This window comes from Vanellus vanellus, assembly GCF_965231255.1.
Source record: "Vanellus vanellus genome assembly, chromosome: 3".
NCBI classification, from domain to species: Eukaryota; Metazoa; Chordata; class Aves; order Charadriiformes; family Charadriidae; genus Vanellus; species Vanellus vanellus.
This window is the reverse complement of record NC_138907.1, coordinates 106,841,365-106,860,632: the sequence shown is the minus strand read 5'-3', so window position 1 is coordinate 106,860,632 and position 19,268 is coordinate 106,841,365. Positions and strand designations below refer to the sequence as shown.

Sequence of the window (19,268 nt, the reverse complement as noted above, 5' to 3'; positions counted from 1 at the left end):
CAAGATAGTGGATGGAGCTGTTTAGGTCAACTAGAACTTCAACAGTTTCATCCCACCACCACTTCAGTTCCTGTTGCAACCTGACCATATGCCTTCTTCTGAGCCTTCGTTTAAAGGTTCTACTACCCGCATTTACCTTCTACATTTTTTGATCAATTAAGTCTAATTTATAGGCACAGTAGCATGGAATAGATCTGGAGAAGTGCCTGCCATGAGTTACACACCATCAGTATTAAAGGCATCCAAAAAAAATCTACATTTTGTGCCCATGCACAGGGGATAAATATTCTTTCCAATTGCTCATCATGGCCAAAAATTCCATTCTTGAATGGGATAACTGAGAAAAAACACTAGGAAAAAGGACCAGCATGTGTTAGTTCTGATTCTCCAACACGAACCCCCTGGCCTAATAATAGATATTAATACTAACCCCCCTAGAACATTCTCAGCTGTTCTGGACTTCGTACTTTTCTTTATGCTGTGCTCGATCCCCTGATGTTAGAACATCTGCTCCTTCATTTGTCTTGAAAACCTTCCCCCCGTCCCCAGTGCAGCCAGTTCTCACTACATAGGCCAGAAGCTTGGATCCTCCACCATGGCTTTAGCTGCCAACAGGCCGTCCACCTTGGCCACAACGGTTTGGTTGGACATGCATGTGCTCTTTTGCAGGCAGCTGTGCAACAGCCATGCTACAAAGACAGGTTAATGCACTTCAGGAGACGTGTGATTTTATAAAACAAACAAAAAAACCCCAAACCGGCATGTATATATTTCATTAAGTCTCAAATTTTCAAAAAAACCCTATGTGCAGCATTACTGTATCTGTAGTACAACTTCTGGGAATCTTGTGCTCCATCCTATCAAACAATAGCTTACTTCCTAATGGGAAATGATGCTTGACTTGTTTTCCTTTGTTTGTCCTGTCAAATGTTAGTTGCCAAGTTTCTGTCCAAATGTTCAAAAGATAAACTGTTTACAGGCATTACATTGAAGGCAAGTCTGCTTAAAAGTGGGTATCCGTCATGGGAGACACAGCAAAGATTAGGTCTTTACGTCATCAGAGAGGAGGTCTTCGCATATGTGACCAAAAGAAGAAGCTAATAGGGGACAAGTACAAAAATAAACCAAAGCAAAGAATAATTAATATTGATTATCTTGCACATAAGAAAGCTTTAGCAGCAAAAAAAAATAATATACCAAGTACAGTACTTGGACTCTGGATACATGAGTCTCCCTTCCCTTTTCCAGGACAAACACATGCAATTCAGTGTTTTCTCCATCTCTCTGATACCAGAAGCATTTAGCACTGTAATCTTGGGGAGAATCGCAAGACTGCTGGACAAACAAGATGTTCCAGACAACAGCATTTGGGGGTTTCAAGGAAAGAGGTACAAGATAAGGAAGGCCAGAAGACATTGCTAACTTTAAATGAATGGGTCTGTATCAAATCTGAGCTGTCTTACTATCTAACCTCAACCAATCAAACTAGCCAATTCTCTGAAAAATTATTTAAACTCAACTGTTCAATTAGTCTTCTCAGTAGAAGGGATTAGAGCAACTAGAAAGCAGAATACCACGTGATTATTTCCAGTAGTGAACAAACTAGTCTTACATAATAAAGCTCTCTGTTTTTCTCCACAGAGAGTAATGCTTTTTCTTTTCCAATAGCAAACGCACAGTTCAAAATGTGTTATTAAGCTTTCACGGGTGTTATTTGGGTCGCAAGAGCATAAAAATTTAAGTGCCAGCCAAGCTTCTACCAGATTCAGAGCAGGTATTTCTTTATTCAGTATCAGTGATAAGCGTTGGTAAATATCATATGAAAAAACATCTTCTCATACTTTGTTTACTATTATGTACTAAATACCACTTTCTATTATTTCCATCCCTATTTGCTGATTGGTTTCATACTCTTTACTACTTTTGAAGAAGCATTTCAACTATAGAAGAAGCATTTTTTTTTCTGCTATTATGCTTACAAGAAATGCAACTCCCTCCTTTCAATTTCTAAACTGGATTCTTCGCCTATCTGTCAGGTTCTCTGTCTCGTGCGGCACAAAGCAGTCATGCTTCAAGAAATTTTTGAGACAGACAGACATCTAACGATACACACCTTTGCAAACTATCACCAGTGACTAAACCTTTTAGGAAATTATTTTTCTTCTTCATAGTGCTGGTTTCATTTCCCAGACACTTGCACATGAGAAACCAACTAGCAGGGACTCAGGAAAAAAAAAAAAAATCAGTAAGAACAGTTTATATATGCAAGAAACAGCTAAATAACACGCGCATTCATGTTCTTTTCAGACTGTACAGGGAGAGGACATACAGTTTTGTCATCTGATGTTCATACACATTAACGAGCATTTCAAAAAGTTTTGGAAACCGAGACAGATGCCAGGCCGAATTCACCTGGGCAGCATCCTTGTCTACCCAGGGTCTGGAAATGCAGGTCCCTCCACTCCCTTTCACCTGCCCAGATGTGCCCCTGACCCACCTGGGTATAGTCAGAGGCATCTCCATAGAGGATTTTTCCCTAAGAATGTAACTTGTATGAATAAAATTTTCTGTTTCAGCTAGTTCACATGCTCTGATAAAAAACATTTTGCCTAAATGTTCTCTGCTGAGTCTAGACAGTCTAGACACAAAGGCAGTGGACCAGAGTGGAAGAAAGAGAAGCCGACAATAGGCTTCTTTCTATAGCCGATCTACCGGTCACAGCGGCTGCATCTCACCCTTTTGTCACAGTGCGGGTCTCACCTCGTTATGGGGCCCGTGTATGCAAAAGCATTCCAGGTCCTCCAGTTTACATGTAGCTGGTGAAATCTTCAGGGAAAGAATGCTGCTCTGCCCAAGCTTTCATAACAACCAATAAATTAAAAAAAAAATAATAATAAAATGTTTAAACCAATAAATACCAGTAAAACAAAATATTTGCAGTTTGTCAAAACCAATGAATTCTTCCCACTGTGAAAGCAATGGGTGATGCTTTAAATCTAGATGCTGCAGCTTCTGAGACGGCATGATTCCCTGCGTTTGGACAAACACAGCTATCACTCCCTTGGCCGCATTCTACAATGATGCGAGTAACGTCCACGCAAATGGAAACAAATTCACATGACAAATAAAATGTCACCAAAAAATATCAAAGAATAAGGCATTTCAGTTCAAACTAAATCTTTATTCATATGGAAAATACTATTTTTCTTTTCAAATGATGCTAATAAATAAAAATACTCAGAAAGAACTTTGCTTAGAGTTAAGTGACTAGTTACAGCCACATGAAGCTTTTAATTCCCATTAAAACCACGCCAACAGTCATGCAGATTGGCTACGAGAAAGCAATATAAACTATATTTTATTCTGTGCAATCTTATCATACAATCTTAATGCTACCTTCTTCTAAACCATTTCACATAGATTGAAATGCAATTTCAAAACAAATATTTAGGGACATATTCTACACTTATTCCACATATGGAGCTGTGTATAACTTAAGCCCATAAACATATAATGTAGTTAAGCATCTAAAGAAGGTAAAAGAAAAGAGGACCCCATTCTGAAAATTCAGACAAGTTTATAAACATAAGAGAAGAAAAGCTCACACCAGTGAGTTCGAAAGACAGATACATTATTAAAGCATAACAATAAATTATATTAAATTTAATAATGTTCATCCTTAGAACGGTTATTTCTGAGGAAATATCACTTATAAAGCACACCAAAACTTTCATCACTAGGAGTTAAACCTTAAGTTTACGTATCTCAGTTTCCCACTTGGATGCAATTTTTGTTTTATAATAGGCTTCGGCTTTGTAAGCATATTCTTTATCATACATTTAAAAATAAATTGAAAAATGTCGCAGTTAAGCTGTGCATCAAACACATCATCTAGGTGAGAAACAGGCACTTGACAGTATAATGTGCAAGGCAAAACCTTTACTGGTCACAGTATAAGTAGTTTCTCCAGGAGGGAAATCAAAAGCTCTCAGCCCATCTTTGAAAGCAAAATATTGAGGGCTCCTAGCAGATCTTTTTCCATTCTTTTAGGTCAGCACCAACAACCAAACTAAATACTAGCTCATGCCTTAGAGGGTATTCCATAAACTATAAAATGCAGCATACTTTACCCAAGAATACCAATTCTTTCCTATAATTAAGCTCAACGTACACATTTGCCAAAGGCAAATACAGAGTTTACTTACAAGCTAAATGATAACCCTTTCTCCTCTATTAGTACTTTTTAAATATATAATGCCAATTTTACAAATATATTTTCCAGGTACAAGATCCTGTTTTGTAGCACAAAACACTGATGTTCTTTCATATAAACTTAAGAACAATGTCTTTTAACATCCTATTAATACCGGAAAAAGAAAACAAAACAACAACAAAAAAACCATTTTGCTACAGTTTCCCTCCAGGCACATCTCAACAGGAATCTCCAAAAAACAGCTCTGCAGGAACCGTAAGCCAGAAAACTATACATGAATTGGAATAGAAAGGAGAAAGAGACAGCTAAGAAGGGAGTCATGTGGCAGTAACAGAAACAAGGTACAAGCTTAGAAGAAAATTGCATGCATCCCTTTTCATCAGCATAAGCTTCTTGCAAAAATATGTTTACAAGACATCCATTATATAAAGGTATATGCTTTCTTGTAAAAACGCTGATTTTCTCCGAAATGCTAACTTGATCTTCCGACTGTACTGGCCATATTGCTAGGCTGTCAACAAGTTTTCAGTTCTGTTATACCAGTTTAACAATCAGGAGAGAGAAAAGGCCTACTGTTCATTTTTTATGAAACTTTTGGTTTGATTTTTTTTCCATGAATGTTAAGTAGTATTTATATAGGTCATATAAACAAAATGGAAACCAACTTTGGATCTGACATCAGCCACACTGCTAATGACAGACAATATGCTAGAAAGAGGCACTTTTAGTATTCTTATATACATTTCAAATCTCAAGTTTAACACTTCCCCTTCTTTTACCAAACATTAAAATATCAGTAGCTAATAAGACCGAGCTATATAACAAAAATGCTTCAGAAGTTGTATGCATGCACATACTTGCGATGGCTCAGTTACTCAGGTATCCTGAAAATGCCAGAGTATAATTCAATCACTGCTTATGGGGCAAGGGGGGGGAGGAACAATACAGTACAGAACAAAAAAGTTGTTTGTAGACCAAGGATCAGCTATTGCAAAAAATGAAAACACATGCCCTTCCATAAGAAGCAACTTATCCCTAGATTCAGGACTACAGATACCGAATATCAAGATCTTCTTATACTCTACTCAACTGCTGCTTTCCAAATTTTCAATCATTTTTATTTTTGGCATAACACGCATCTTAAAAACTGAGAAGCTTAGGTTTATCAAACAATGTTCCATATAAAAAACCCAAACAACTGAACCTCTGGAAGACCCATTTGACCTGACTATTGGTGAAGATCCTGTGATGGAAGGAATTACATTAGAATAGTATTTTCCCCGTTTCATACACAGTATAGCACATTGTGACAGTTGAGCATCTTGCGTGCACAAGCTGAAGCATATGCTGAGGCTGAAGATTTGGAAAACAGTCTACTAAGTATAAGCATTTTTCCCTGCAGGCAACAGATCAGTATTCTTAGTTAAAAAGGGACAGCATCAAAACTAAAATTTTGAGTGGCCCTCAAATACCAGGATAAAACCAGGAGCTCAAGCTAGTGGAACTTCCTACATAAGGCAGTCAAATTTACAACCAGTGTATACATTCACTAAGGAATTACATTTTTTTGGTAAAACCAACAATCCGACATACTGCAGAGTCTGAGTGTGAAATATAGGCACAAAATAGATTCTCTACTTTTTTCAGTGTGGAAAACATAGCTATTTAACAATGTAATAAGAAAATTTATATCAGGTGAGCAAAAATTTGTAACAATCTGAATAAAACAAAGTACTGTATAAAGGTGCAATATTGAGCAGATTTGATTTTGGTTTAAACATACGAGTAAATCATGAAACCTTTCTCTTCTCATCTATGAAGTATTTCACATTACCAGTATCATTCTAGTTCTTCCCAGTTGTCAGTAAGGTTACCTTTGCTTTGACGTCTAATACTAACCAGCTTTCCAGCTGATTTGATACTCCACCTGGAACTGTTTCCTGAGCTGGCCAGGTTTGTGTATTTTGTGGAGCCTTTGGTTTCACCTTCCCAGCCTGACCAGGCTGTATAGTCACTTAAAGTAGCTGCTGCATCACTGGTAGAGTCAGCAGCGGTAATCTGCGGCGGTTCCCATCCCTCAATCTCATCTGGTTTCCTAGATTGGACATTCTGCTTTATCACCAAACTGTCCCAAAAACCTGGCTTCTTTTCAGACTTCATCTCTTCCTTTAACTTTAGGTTTGTTCTAGAAAATAAAAATGATGAGGTGATTAATTCCTTCATTTAAAAATGCTTGTAATAGTTACTAATAAACATTCAATTAATTTATTATGTTTTATCGTAAGGAACACTAATCAGTCAGCCTACAACTGCACATCCATTACTGTCAGCTTCACGAAAAACACCCTCATATACATGTAAGCCTAAACACAGTAGAATCTGTGGACTGAGTATGCCCATTCCCTATTATAATAAGAATGTAACGCTTCTCCCTCCGCCCCACTGAATTACACAGAACTGCCTTTGTAAATGTATGAAGTATTTTAGCATACATGACAACAATTTAGGACTCTAACCAAAAAAAAACCCAAAAGCAAACCCAGAGGTAGGATAGCAGAAGGAATACGAAAGCGTTTTGTCTACCACCAGCTTTAACAATCACTCACTATGTTCCTCAGTTTCATATACCTCTTATCATCTTGCCAGTTAAACCTTATACCCTAAAATAGTTGATGTACACAGTATTAGGACTTTAAAGATACCAGCATTTTTTACATAAAGATCTGCACAATATTTAGAAAACAGCTGTTCTGTATTTCTGGTAAGAACTCCCAAAATTCCCCTCCCAAAAACAAGAAAAAACAATCTTTGTTGCTATTTTCTCTCCCAAAGAGATACTTGAAAACAACTCATCACATTTCTTATCCGATTAAGAACCTTCAATCTGAATTATTTCCTATTTGCAGTGTGGAGTATTTAAAATATAGAATGTCAAATGTTTATGCATAAGTTTACATGCAAGTTTATATTTGTAATCAAATAATGGACCACAAGGAAAGGATGAACACCAGTGGTGAAACACACAACCTTCAGAGTTCAGTGAGCTAAACAGCAAATTGAAAACATTATCTGCTAGTAGCATACAAATTCCTTAGCCACAAATACAACTGCCATTGAATTTTTTCAGTATTTCTATTCAAAGAGCTTTTATTCCATTAATGAAAGCTTGTCACTATCATATTTAAATAGAAGCAACTGAATCAATAGCTTTAAAACCTCTTCCTTTACTGAACTTTGAATTTACGATTAGATTTTTCAGAATTTTTATCTTGCTAAAGCCAGTCACAGACTCCGAACACTCTTCCCATATTTCGTGAGTAATGCACTTGAAAAGCTGTCTTTTTCTTTAAAAGGAAAGTAAAGACCATGGTATACAGTTATAGGAAAATACCGCCAAACTTAAAATACAGGCAGTTTTCATGGTAATGCTAAAATAACTTTCCACATTTGTGGTAACTCAGTTTTCATCCTTCTGCTCTCTTCGCTGGGTTACTTGACTCTTATATTCAGCATTAATTGCAAAGAATCCTTGAAGCACCCTAGCACATAATAACACCTATAAAATTATGCAGCAATAGTAGCTAGGAACTTTTGGGAAGTTTTATTGAACAAGCTCAAATGGAAATGGAAACATATGTATTTATATTCTAAATTGTTTTTATATATACACTTGCATACTGTAATATATATATTTCAAAGTAAACTGGAAACAAGACATACTGCAGCAAGTCTTATCAAAGCCAGTATTTGGCTGGAACATCTATACTGATAGGTGGCACATTTTCTCCTATTTGCAACCAAGGTAGTTAGGTAGCACATGTAGGTAAAGCCTACATATACTTGTAACAGCAAAACAGCCTGTCCTGGGAAGAGGTCTGTTCTCTTCAGAGAACAGCTCTAACCATACAGGCAGCAGAACTGTTCCAAGTAAGCACCTCAGCTCCGACAGGGAAGATTTGCAGATCCTGGTATAGCTACTCCACTTAACCTTTTCAGGTGTAGTCAAGACTTCAACAGAGGAAGTAAAGCATGTAAAAAAAGGAATTTGTAAATTCAACCATGATTAATCCTTAAGAGGAAAGCGGGCAGGGTGGAAATGACCCTTTTACTCAGAAACCTTTACTCCTTTTCTACAATAAAAAATTATTGCGCAGCTAAATTCCCTTTTCTTCCTGACAGAACTAAAAATATCCATCCTTTCCTAATACAGCATTCATTGTAAGCTTAACGTACACATAATTCTGAAATGCACATAAACTTTTCTCTGTGACTTAACTTCCAGGAGTTGAACACTACTGCATCTCAGTGTCTACCTTCACTACTTTGCACAGCTATTCTCTGTTCCAGTTTGTGTATTTTAATAGCAAACAGACCAATTGGTTTTACTCACCCTTTGGATTTTGGAGACTTGCATCCTGCTAGCAATTGCTGTTCATCATCTTTATTAAACATAGACGTCACTTCCTTCCAACCCCGGAAACTTGCACCTTGAACCTATACAGAGAAGCAAACATCCTCATTAATATGAATTACAGACTTGCAAGCATGGAGTGTGGCTGCCAGTGCTGACTCTGGGCGGCTGATAGGCAGCAACCCTACCTCTCGTGCTCTGTGGAGCTGGGAGCACAGCAGCTCCACACAGCCAGCAGAGGACGGCCGCATTTTGAAAACAAGCAGGTTGGGTTACTGCAGCAAGAGCTCTTTCCGGCTGAGCAAAGAGCCCAAAACCTTGCCAGTTTGCAGAGGCTGGCAAATGATGCCAGTGAGTACAGCTGGCCTCCTGGACGCTCTTCTGCAGGCAGGAGTGCTGGGTCCATTTTAGCATATCACAGTAAGAATGGAATCTAGGCAGCTTAGGAAACAGTCTAAGGGGCTTCAGTAGACAGAAATGAAATGGTCATTGCTAGAATCATAGAATGGTTTGGATCGGAAGGGACCTTAAAGATCATCTAGCTCCCCCACCCACCCCTGCCATGGGCAGGGACACTTCCCACTAGACCAGGTTGCTCAAAGCCCCATCCAGCCTGGCCTTGAACACTTCCAAGGGATGGGGCATCCATAGCTTCTCTGGGCAGCCTCCTCCAGTGTCTCACCACCCTCACAGTAAAGAATTTCTTCCTAAGAACTAATCTAAATCTACCCTCTTTCAGTTTAAAACCCTCATTATTCACCCTATCGCTACACTCCCTGATAAAGAGTCCCTCACCATCTTTCCTGTAGGCTCCTTTTAAGTATTGGAAGGCTGCTATAAGGTCTCCGCAGAGCCTTCTCTTCTCCAGGCTGAACAACCTCAACTGTCTCAGCCTGTCCTCACAGGAGAGGTGTTCCAGCCCTCTGATTATTTGTGGCCCTCTTTTGGACCTGCTCCAACAGGTCCATCCATGTCTTTCCTGGGCTGAGGGCTCCAGAGCTGGACACAGTGCTCCAGGTGAGGTCTCACCAGAGCAGAGTAAAGGGGCAGAATCACCTCCCTTGACCTGCTGGCCATGCTTCTTTTGATGCGGAAAGGGCCCACAACAGACAGGACATCCAGCTGAATTATGAAACTCTTAAGATTTAACCTGCTTTGCAGTCACTGTTTGCATTTTTAACTTGCAAAAACTACTTGTGGTAGCAAGCAAGCAACCAACCAAAAAGGGTAAGAGCATTGGCTCACCAGTGAAATGTAATACATGGCACTGGTGCGTTACAGTGTGCTCTCTAAATTTACTCTGACAATTAAACATGTAGCATAAGTTATTTTTTCAACATTATTAAAGGTTTGAGTCCCTCTCCTCCAAAGCAAAAAAAACCCAACAACAAACCAGGGATTGGTTATTTTTATTCTGATAGCAGGCTTAGCAACTCTAACAGAAATGCACACATGCCAAGCAAAGAACACAAAAGCTGCTCGCAGGGTCTAGTACGAATGGCAGAGTGACAGTCTATCAGTGTTACTTGATTACATTAAAAAATACAATACATTATGAAGTATAATAAACACTCAAAACAAAATTGTAGTTGTCAACATGAGTGAAGGCTAATTCATCACCTATTATTATTTTTGCAGAACTCATCGGTGCAAATTAGACTCAATTTGATGTTTAGGTTTTAATTGATTACAGTTCATAACTGGTACATCCAGGCCTTAAAACATGTGAAACTTCACCCACAAATTCAGTACAAACACCAGGCAGGAAAACACTGGTACTGCCACCTCGTCACCTTTCAGAAACCCACAACCTCTACCATTTACAGGAGTGAAACAGCGCCCTTGTTATTGCACGTTACTCATGAAGTATTTCCATCTCCCATTCCACTACATCCTGCACCTTCACTTCTCACCCACCTTCCCCACTCACAGCTGAACCACCTCAGCTACTCTGACTCAGGAGAAATAGCAGGTCCATTTTAGGATCAGGAGAAAGGTCTAACCTAGACTCATTTTCACTTTGGTTATACACAAACATAGATCCAGCTTTGGGCAAAGCTCTGGAGAACTCAAGAGGGAAAGCTGAGCAAGCCCAGAGCAATGTCCAACTCTCGTTAAAAGGATATGGACAGATGAGGTACAGGAGAGCTAGGTTCACCACCACCCAGGACTCCGCAACTGCTCTGCTCACTTCTTCCTAAACCCACACCTAATAGTACTGTAAACCACAGCATTCCTCATGGCTTCACAAGAAAAAAAAACAGCTTCTATATATATTTTTTCCACTGTTTTCGTGGTTGAGAATAAAGTGAGTACAGATTATAATAAGCAAACTCTTATTTTAAATTAAACACATGCCTTCCATTTTTAATTATGTTAAAAATATGTAGACTTCAACTTTGCATCCCTGTGGCAGACTTGCCATACCCATCTCATAGAAGGCTGGTACTGTCGATCGTATAAAACAAAACCTGACAAGCTGCAGATGATACCTACAGATACCTTACTATACAAAATTCTTGCATTTAACTATCAGCCTCTCCAAGCAGTACTCAACATTTAATGCTTCTGTGGTGTAAATAACGGTCTAAAACCTCAACTTTAGTCTATCAAGGCCTAATCCTGTTACCTGTTTCTGTTGTTCAGTTAAATTCTGTAACAAGTTTAACATGAGGATTTGTTACTCTGATTTGGCTTTCGTCTCACTGCAAAGTAGTTCATCCACAACAAACTTCCAAAAAAAGGAAGAATCTCCAAGAAGTTAGGGGCTGAAAGAAGTAGTCTGCTTAAAGAAAGAAAGAAGAAAAAAAAGGAAGAAAAAAAGAGAGGAACTCTAGAAAGTGCTTAGCTTTTCATGCATTAAAAAAGATCCTTCATCTTACTCGAACTCTATTTCAGTCCTTTTTGGGAAGTAACCTTTGCTACCGTAGGCAAATCCAGTTAAAAGCAGCACATAACAACTCTTACTGCCTCCTAATGGCTGTAGGCCTTTAAACTGGAAAAAGACTCAAATATACCTCAGTGATTTAATTTATATATAAGCTTCTCTTTCTTCACTAATGATGTTTCATCACGCCATTGCCACATAATAAATCTGCAGATTAAAAAACAAAAAAACAAAAAAACCCAAAACAACCACCCAAACCAACCCCCCAAAACCCCGTCTTGTTACTGATTTTCAGATAGTAATTTAATGCAGAGACTGGCTATACTTAAATAATATGTGCCTTTAAAAAACAGCATTGATGAAAGACTGGAGATAAGCATTTATACACACATAACGTTCAGTGTAAAAAAGGATATACCTACCCACACATCTTCTTTTAATCTAGAACATCATACATACTTCAACGATACAACTCCAACCTTTGCTGCATTGTTTTGGATACCCAAACAACCTTCCAGCCAAAAAAAACCCCAAACAACAACAACAAAAAAAAGCAACAACCCCAAAACAAAACCCAACAACAAACACCATCAAAACCATTTCATAATACAATCCTGTTAATATCTAGCCACAAGCTTTCCATATATTTAACTTTGAATATTTTTAAATTTAACTTCATTAAGCCTGATTCTGATTTACAGATAACTTTAAGAACAATTATTAGAAAAGTTCTACTCAATGTCAAGCAGATAGCATGTGCAGGTCTCCACATAAGAATTTATAAACTCTGGACTCTTTCTACCTGTATGTGAATCAGTACCTATGTACACATTGTACTGTTCCTTCAATATTTTTATAAACAAATATTCCCACAATGGATCCATGGCATTTAGTAGGTACATACAAGGATAATAACTGTGCAGCAGATTCTAACTGATTTATTCTTCTCTCAACTAGTCCTTAGAGGAAATATACACTAAACCTTTAAGCCATGCTTTCACCACATTTATTTGGGGTTTCCAAAGGAAACACTGCCAAGATCATCTACATAAAAGCATCAATGTCCAAGTAGACCGTGTTTTGATAATATGTGATAAAACTCACTGCACAAAGGCTACCGCATATTAAATGGCCTAGACTGAAAGAAACCTCCTAAGTGCAAGAGTAAAACCAGAACCTCTACCTACCACGCTTAAGCCTCCTCCTCTACATCTGCCTTGTACCAGCACTGATCTCCTGAAGCATCTTTTCACTCAACTGAAAATGAGGGAACAGCTCACTCTTGATAGTCTTCTCAGTAGTACCATACTTAAGAATATAAAACTTAGCAGAGGAGGAGGTCAAATACTTATTTCACATTTCCAGAAGCTTTTGTCTAACTATTGAACTGTTTAAGACAACAATCTTTCTTTTTTACTACAGCTGTCATGTAACTGTCACGTACTAAAAAATCCCTCAAAACAGCCTGCTGCATTTCTGTATTTCTTTTCGTTGTTCTTTAAAGACTTTTATCCTACAGACAAGCACCACCACCAATGCAGCTGGAACAGTTACAGCTGTATCTGCTGGTAGGTACAGCTCAGGAAGGAGATCTCGAAGTCACCATTCTCTGCAACCATCAGTTCGACACACAGCAGCTGCAAAGCCAAAAAATGCTGGGAACCATCACAAAAAGGATTAGACAGATTCAGACAGCAGATCCATAAATGGATGCCCTCTGTTTAGAGGGATGCACCCACCAATATCTCAAAACAATGATTCTTGACGCTAGGGGAATAGGCTCTAGAAACTGGCCAAGCTCTGCTCTCCCTGAACAGCATCTCCCATTGCCATAGTCAAAGGCAGACTGCCAGACTTGCTGGGCCAGTCTCTGAATCAGCTGGGAATTTCTTACGTTCTTACAGAGCACACGGAGAAAGACACAAATCCCACAACAATTGGCTTCCTTGAAACAGATGTCTAAGGAAGGTCAATACGTAAAGAAGAGATGACACTTTGGTAAGCTGACTCCTCACCACACCGGAGACTTATTTTCTGTAAAAAGATTAAAGTTATGCAAAGTATGAAAATACAGTACTGATATGGTCTTTAAGCATCGAGCCACTTGCAGAAGTTCTGCATTTCATTTTTATGATGTAACTGTCTACATGAAACTCAAAAGTACTATTCCTAAAATTTTCAAAAAAGTTTATATGCATAACTGACTAGATTGTATTCTCAAACCTTTAAAGCATTTTTCCATATGTCAGTGGAAAAAGAAATAATTCAACATGCAAAGTTCACAGAATCACACAGCCTTTACAGCTGGAAGGGACTTCTGGAGACCATCCAGTCCAACCACACAGCTCAAAGCAGGGTCAGCTTGAGCAGATTGCCAAGGATTACGCACAGCTGGGTTTTGAATATCTCCACAGCTGGAGAATTCACAGCCTCTCTGGGCAACCTGTTCCAGGGCTTGACTGCCCTCATGGTGAAAACATTTTTTCTTATGTTTAAATTACATGGATTGGACAAATGGACTCGGTGGGTAAAGAACTGGCTGGACGGTTGCACTCAAAGAGTTGCAGTCAACGACTTGATGTCCAAGTGGAGACCACTGATGAGTGGCGTTCCTCAGGGGTCGGTACTGGGACCTGTACTGTTCAACATCTTTGTCGGCGACATGGACAGTGGAGTCGAGTGCACCCTCAGCAAGTTTGGCGATGATACCAAGCTGGTTGGCACGGTAGAAACACTGGAGGAGAGGGATGCCATCCAGAGGAACCTGGACAGGCTGCAGAGGTGGGCCCAAGCCAATCTCATGCAGTTCAACAAGGCCAAGTGCAAGGTCCTACATCTGGGTCGGAGCAATCCCAAGCACAAATACAGGCTCAGCAGGGAATGGCTGGAGAGCAGCCCTGAGGAGAAGGGCCTGGGGGTGCTGATTGACAAGAAGCTCAACATGAGCCAGCAATGTGCAATCACAGACCAGAAGGCCAACCATATCCTGGGCTGCATCAAAAGAAGTGTGGCCAGCAGGTCCAAGGAGGTGATTCTGCCCCTCTGCTCCACTCTCGTGAGACCCCACCTGGAGTCTGAAGTCCAGCTCTGGAGTCTGAAGGACATAAGAAGGACATGGACAGGTGGGAGGTGTCCCTGTCTATGGCAGGGGGGTTGGAACTCGATGATCTTCAAGGTCCTTAAACCATTCTATGATCCTATGGACCTGTTGGAGCGTGTCCACAGGAGGCCCACGAGGATGATCCGAGGGCTGGAGCACCTCTCCTATGAGGAGAGGCTGAAAGAGTTGGGGCTGTTCAGCCTGGAGAAGAGAAGGCTTCAGGGAGATCTTATTGCGGCCTTCCAGTACCTAAAGGGGGCCTACAGGAGAGCTGGGGATGGACTTTTTACTAGGGCATGTAGTGATAGAACGAGGGGGAATGGCTTTAAACTGGAAGAGGGTGGGTTTAGATTAAATATTAGGAAGAAATGTTTCACTTTGAGGGTGGTAAGGCACTGGAACAGGTCGTGTTTAAGGCCAGGCTGGATGTGGCCTTCGGCAGCCTGGTCTCGTGGGAGGTGTCCCTGCCCATAGCTGGGGACTTGGAACTCGATGATCTTCAAGGTCCCTTCCAACCTAAACCATTCTATGATTCTACGATACTTCTATTTCAATTTGTGCCTGTTGCGTCTTGCCCATTCAGAGCATGACCAAGAAAAGTCAGACTCCATCCTCTTTACACCTCTCTGCTGCTGGTGTACACACAGAAGCCTTTTTTTGTTGCTTTTCATTTTCCTCACCAGATTTAACTCTAGGTGGGCTTCATCTTTCCTAACCCCATCCCTGCATGCTCAAAGAGTGCCTCTACATTACCCCCAGGTCACCTGACCCTGCTTCCACCTCCTGTATGCTTCCTTTTTATGTTTGAGGTTTTTCAGGAACATCTTGTTCATGCACACAGGCCTCCTGCAACCTTTGCTTCTTTCTCTGCTTGATGGGATGGGGTATTCTTGAGGTTGGAGGAGGTGATCTTTGAAAAATCAAAGCTGATTGATACCACTAGAATAGAACCAGGTGTACAGTCAAACCTCCAGGTTAAAAAAAAAATATATAAAAAAAATCAAGTGAAATACCCATAATAGTTCTCTCTTTTCTTAGCAGTCCCTTTTGGAAGGACTAGAATTGTAACATTAGATGTTATAAAGTCAAAACATTTAGAGGACCAGGTTGGATGCTGCAGTCTACTATTTTTCAAAAATACCGATGAGAAACAAAGCAGAAACTTCACAAGATACTATTTCAGTATTTTGTGAAATAGGATTACAGACTGGTATCATACCTGTTTGACTATGGGAGCATGGAGTGTGTTTATCAGAACAGCCATTAATAAAGTTTCTCCCATATCTTACATTTTAGATTAAGAAAATCTGTGCAGCACAATGCCTTGTGCAATCACCTAAAAGAATTGGTAGAAGTGAAATTACACATACATATTAATCCATCAACTGGCAGACTACTGAAAAACCATCGTCATTGTCTGTCTCAACAGGTATCTAAAGAGCTCAAGCCCAGGCTGCAGATTCTTCCCCTTCAGTAGAAGAAATTCCAGCTTATGAAGTACTCTTTCTCCACCATGAAAAGGCTGCCATTTAATTAGCGTATCTTCTAAAACTGTGAGTACAAGTAGTCACTTCTAGAACACCATGTAAAGGATGCAGTCTGTATCCCTAGTCAAACTGTCTGCTGTTTCTCCCCTTGCTACCCTCCCCTCTGCTTTGCCGATGCTTCATATTGGTGCCCATCTGTCAGACAGATTGCCAGAAAAGTCTCACAAGGTGGCAGATCTGGTTTATCAGACACTGCTGCTGAAAAGGGGCAGCCCAGTCCATTGCCTGCTTGCATTAATACTGCCTTCCTTAGACTATGGTTTTGTATCTCTGTGATGCTGTGGAAAACCAGTTCAAGTCACTAAGCCAGCAGAAATCTAACTCATTCATTTTTTGCATTCTTTTGTGTTAGTGATAAGAACCAGCTCATTAAAAGAAGTCAGAGTCAGACAGTCACCAAGGAATGTGGAAATTAGGGGCAATAGCATCTTTTTTGCAGCGGCAGCTACTATATCAGCTCAAGCACTCCCTGAAAGTTGCAGTCATCTATCCACTTTCTTCCATACACACTATGACTTCCCCAAGCTCACCCCCTAAGCACCACTCTGTAAACTCAACCCTTATAGTGAGGGTTTTCTGCTTTGTTACCTATATTGACTTGTGGGAATCAACTGTATATAAATTGCATATGTTGACTACCATTTTTCTTTCTTTAGATAAAACAGGGAACAAATGTCTACTGACAGTTAACTTTATAAAGTGCCCCAGAAAGGAACAGCTCCTCTTAAATTGGAATTCTCCAACAAAATTGAGAGGTGTTAGTACCAAAAAGGACTTTAGGTATACCACTTTTCACCACATCAACAAATTCTGACTATTTACATGACTCTCAGCTTCTCATACTAGGTAAACAAGTAATGCATAATACATGAACAATCAGAGAGTCTACTGGGAAACAGTAAAGAATGACTATGAAGACTTCAGTTAATTTTATTGTCAAAGGTATATAGTTCATCATTAGAGCTCTACTAGGGGCAAGAAGGTTCATGAAACTTTAGGCTAAAAGACAACAAAACAGGAATACTAACAGTTGGGTACAAACTAAAGTAGTTCAATCCTAAAAGCAAATTTAAAAAGTACGTTGCACAAAAAGAGTATGTACGTATAGATGAACTTATAGTAAAAAGGAAGACTGTGTAAATTTACCTGAAAACAATTAAATCCATCCATCAGATGGAGGCGATTAATATACATGAACACCTTATTATGGAAGGGAAAACCCCCACATAATTCAATCACATCAAAGAATAATAGCAAGGATTTCAGACTGTATGTTAGACTTACAAGACACAGTTTACATTTCAAAGCAAGAGATTCAAGTATGTTCGAATATTACCCTGACTATAAAATGGTACTGCTTTATGAGTGGGTACCAGTACTTTCAATATATTCCGGTACTTCCCAACTGCCTGGCCAGCAGGGCTCTGGAGCACAGAAGTCACTCTGCCGGCTATAAGAAGCCACATAACAAGTCTTAGCAACCAAAAAGAGCAATTACAGGGGATTCTTGCCATGTACTTGCAGTGAGAATCAACATGTTCAATGCCATCATGTAGTTAAGCAGCTAATCCCTAAAAAGTCACTGCTCAGCATGTATGAAATGAGATTTCCAGAAACTTATATTTTGGCCAAGTTTTAGCAGACCTTCACAAGTATTTTCACAGCGGATTGACAACTGGTGAATCAAAACTCTCTAGCAAAGTAGAGGCACTCCACAAAACACTTGCAGAAATTAGTTATAAATGTAAACAAGAAGAGTGGATTTTCTTCTCAACGTTGACTGAGAAGAAACAATTGTTCGTCCTACAGCTTCCCTCCCTCCTCCCACTGAAAAAAAAAAGAGCCTAAAATAAAAAAGCTAGAAGGGGAATTTCCCATATAAGTACCTTAGAGGTCAATAAAGTTATAGCTGTTTTATAATTAAAAAAAATGCCAATCAGCTTTAATTAAAGAAGTGTTGTTCCCACATTATAGGAAACCTATTCATAACATGCAAGAACTCAAATAACAGAAAGGGAAAAAACAATCCCCCACCAAATTTATCTTGCAGATATCAAAGCATTTGAGGGGGAAATTTCTCAACCAACTGCTGGTGTGCAGACCAACAGCTACTCTATTCTCTGGTGGACATGAGCTGAAACTTCAGGATTTGGCCCTACCAGAATCATGGAACAGTTTGGGTTGGAAGGGACCTTCAAAGCCCATCTAGTCCTACCTTCCCTGCAATAGGCAGGGACATTTCAACTATATCAGGTTCCTCAGAGCCCCGTCCAACCTGAACTTGAATGTTTCCAGGGATGGGGCATCTACCACCTCTCTGGGCAACCTGTTCCAGTGTTTCACCACCCTTATTGTAAAAAATTTCTTCCTTATATCTAGTCTAAATCTACCCTATTTTAGTTTAAAACCATTAGACCTTGTCTTATCGCAAAAGGCCCTGCTAAATGTCCCAGCGTCTCCAATTTTGTTATTAAAATGATTTATTTAGTTTCTCAAAACTCTTTGTCTCTTTTCAAAAGCTGGCCTAACAACAACTGCAGATGAATTCTTTGCTGTGCTTTTAACTCAGAAGCTCAGCATGTAGGCGAGACCCCCAAGGTTAGCTTTGCAGAGACCAAAGGGCCAGGCACAGCATGAACGTGGGTTCCAGATTTCTGCATTTCATGGAGCACCACTAGAGGGTTCACAGTTCCTCACTTTGAGATGTTACAAGGCATTTTAACCAGCTATTGCCCATCTTTCAGGAGAGCTGTGAAGAGGGAACTAGAAAAATTCAGTATTCCAGTTCGCCTGTCCTTGCTGCTGAGTGGGCAGCTTCCTATATAAGCAGAAACTAAGACTATTTTCAAACCTCCATCTCCAGCCATTAGGACCAGCTCCCACTTTTGCACCTCCAAATCTAAGCCAAAGGCTTTCCTCTGCAAACGGGTATCAGGACAGTCTTAAAACTCAGACTTTAAGAGACCAGGAAGGCTGTGTCCCTAAAGGGCAGACATACCCTTCATCCACTGCCCTTTTCTTCAAGAACTTAAGCGTTCTTCACCATATTGCTTCAACATGGAGACTATTTTATTCATGACATGTGCATACTGAAAACGCCACACATGCAG

At 39.7% G+C, this 19,268-nt stretch overlaps 1 protein-coding gene across 1 annotated transcript in view; it reads right to left on the bottom strand.

Annotated features, from left to right (window-relative positions):
* Nucleotides 1-5,615: 5,615 nt before the first annotated feature.
* The window catches only part of TDRP (testis development related protein), a gene marked incomplete at its 5' end in the record, with an annotated part of 30,211 nt that continues 16,558 nt past the window's right edge, over nt 5,616-19,268 (bottom strand). The window contains 2 exons of the mRNA XM_082480570.1: nt 5,616-6,398; nt 8,604-8,707. Of these exons, the coding sequence (XP_082336696.1) occupies nt 6,053-6,398; nt 8,604-8,707 (450 nt within the window). The 3' untranslated portion in view covers nt 5,616-6,052. The remainder of the gene's footprint in view (nt 6,399-8,603; nt 8,708-19,268) is intronic.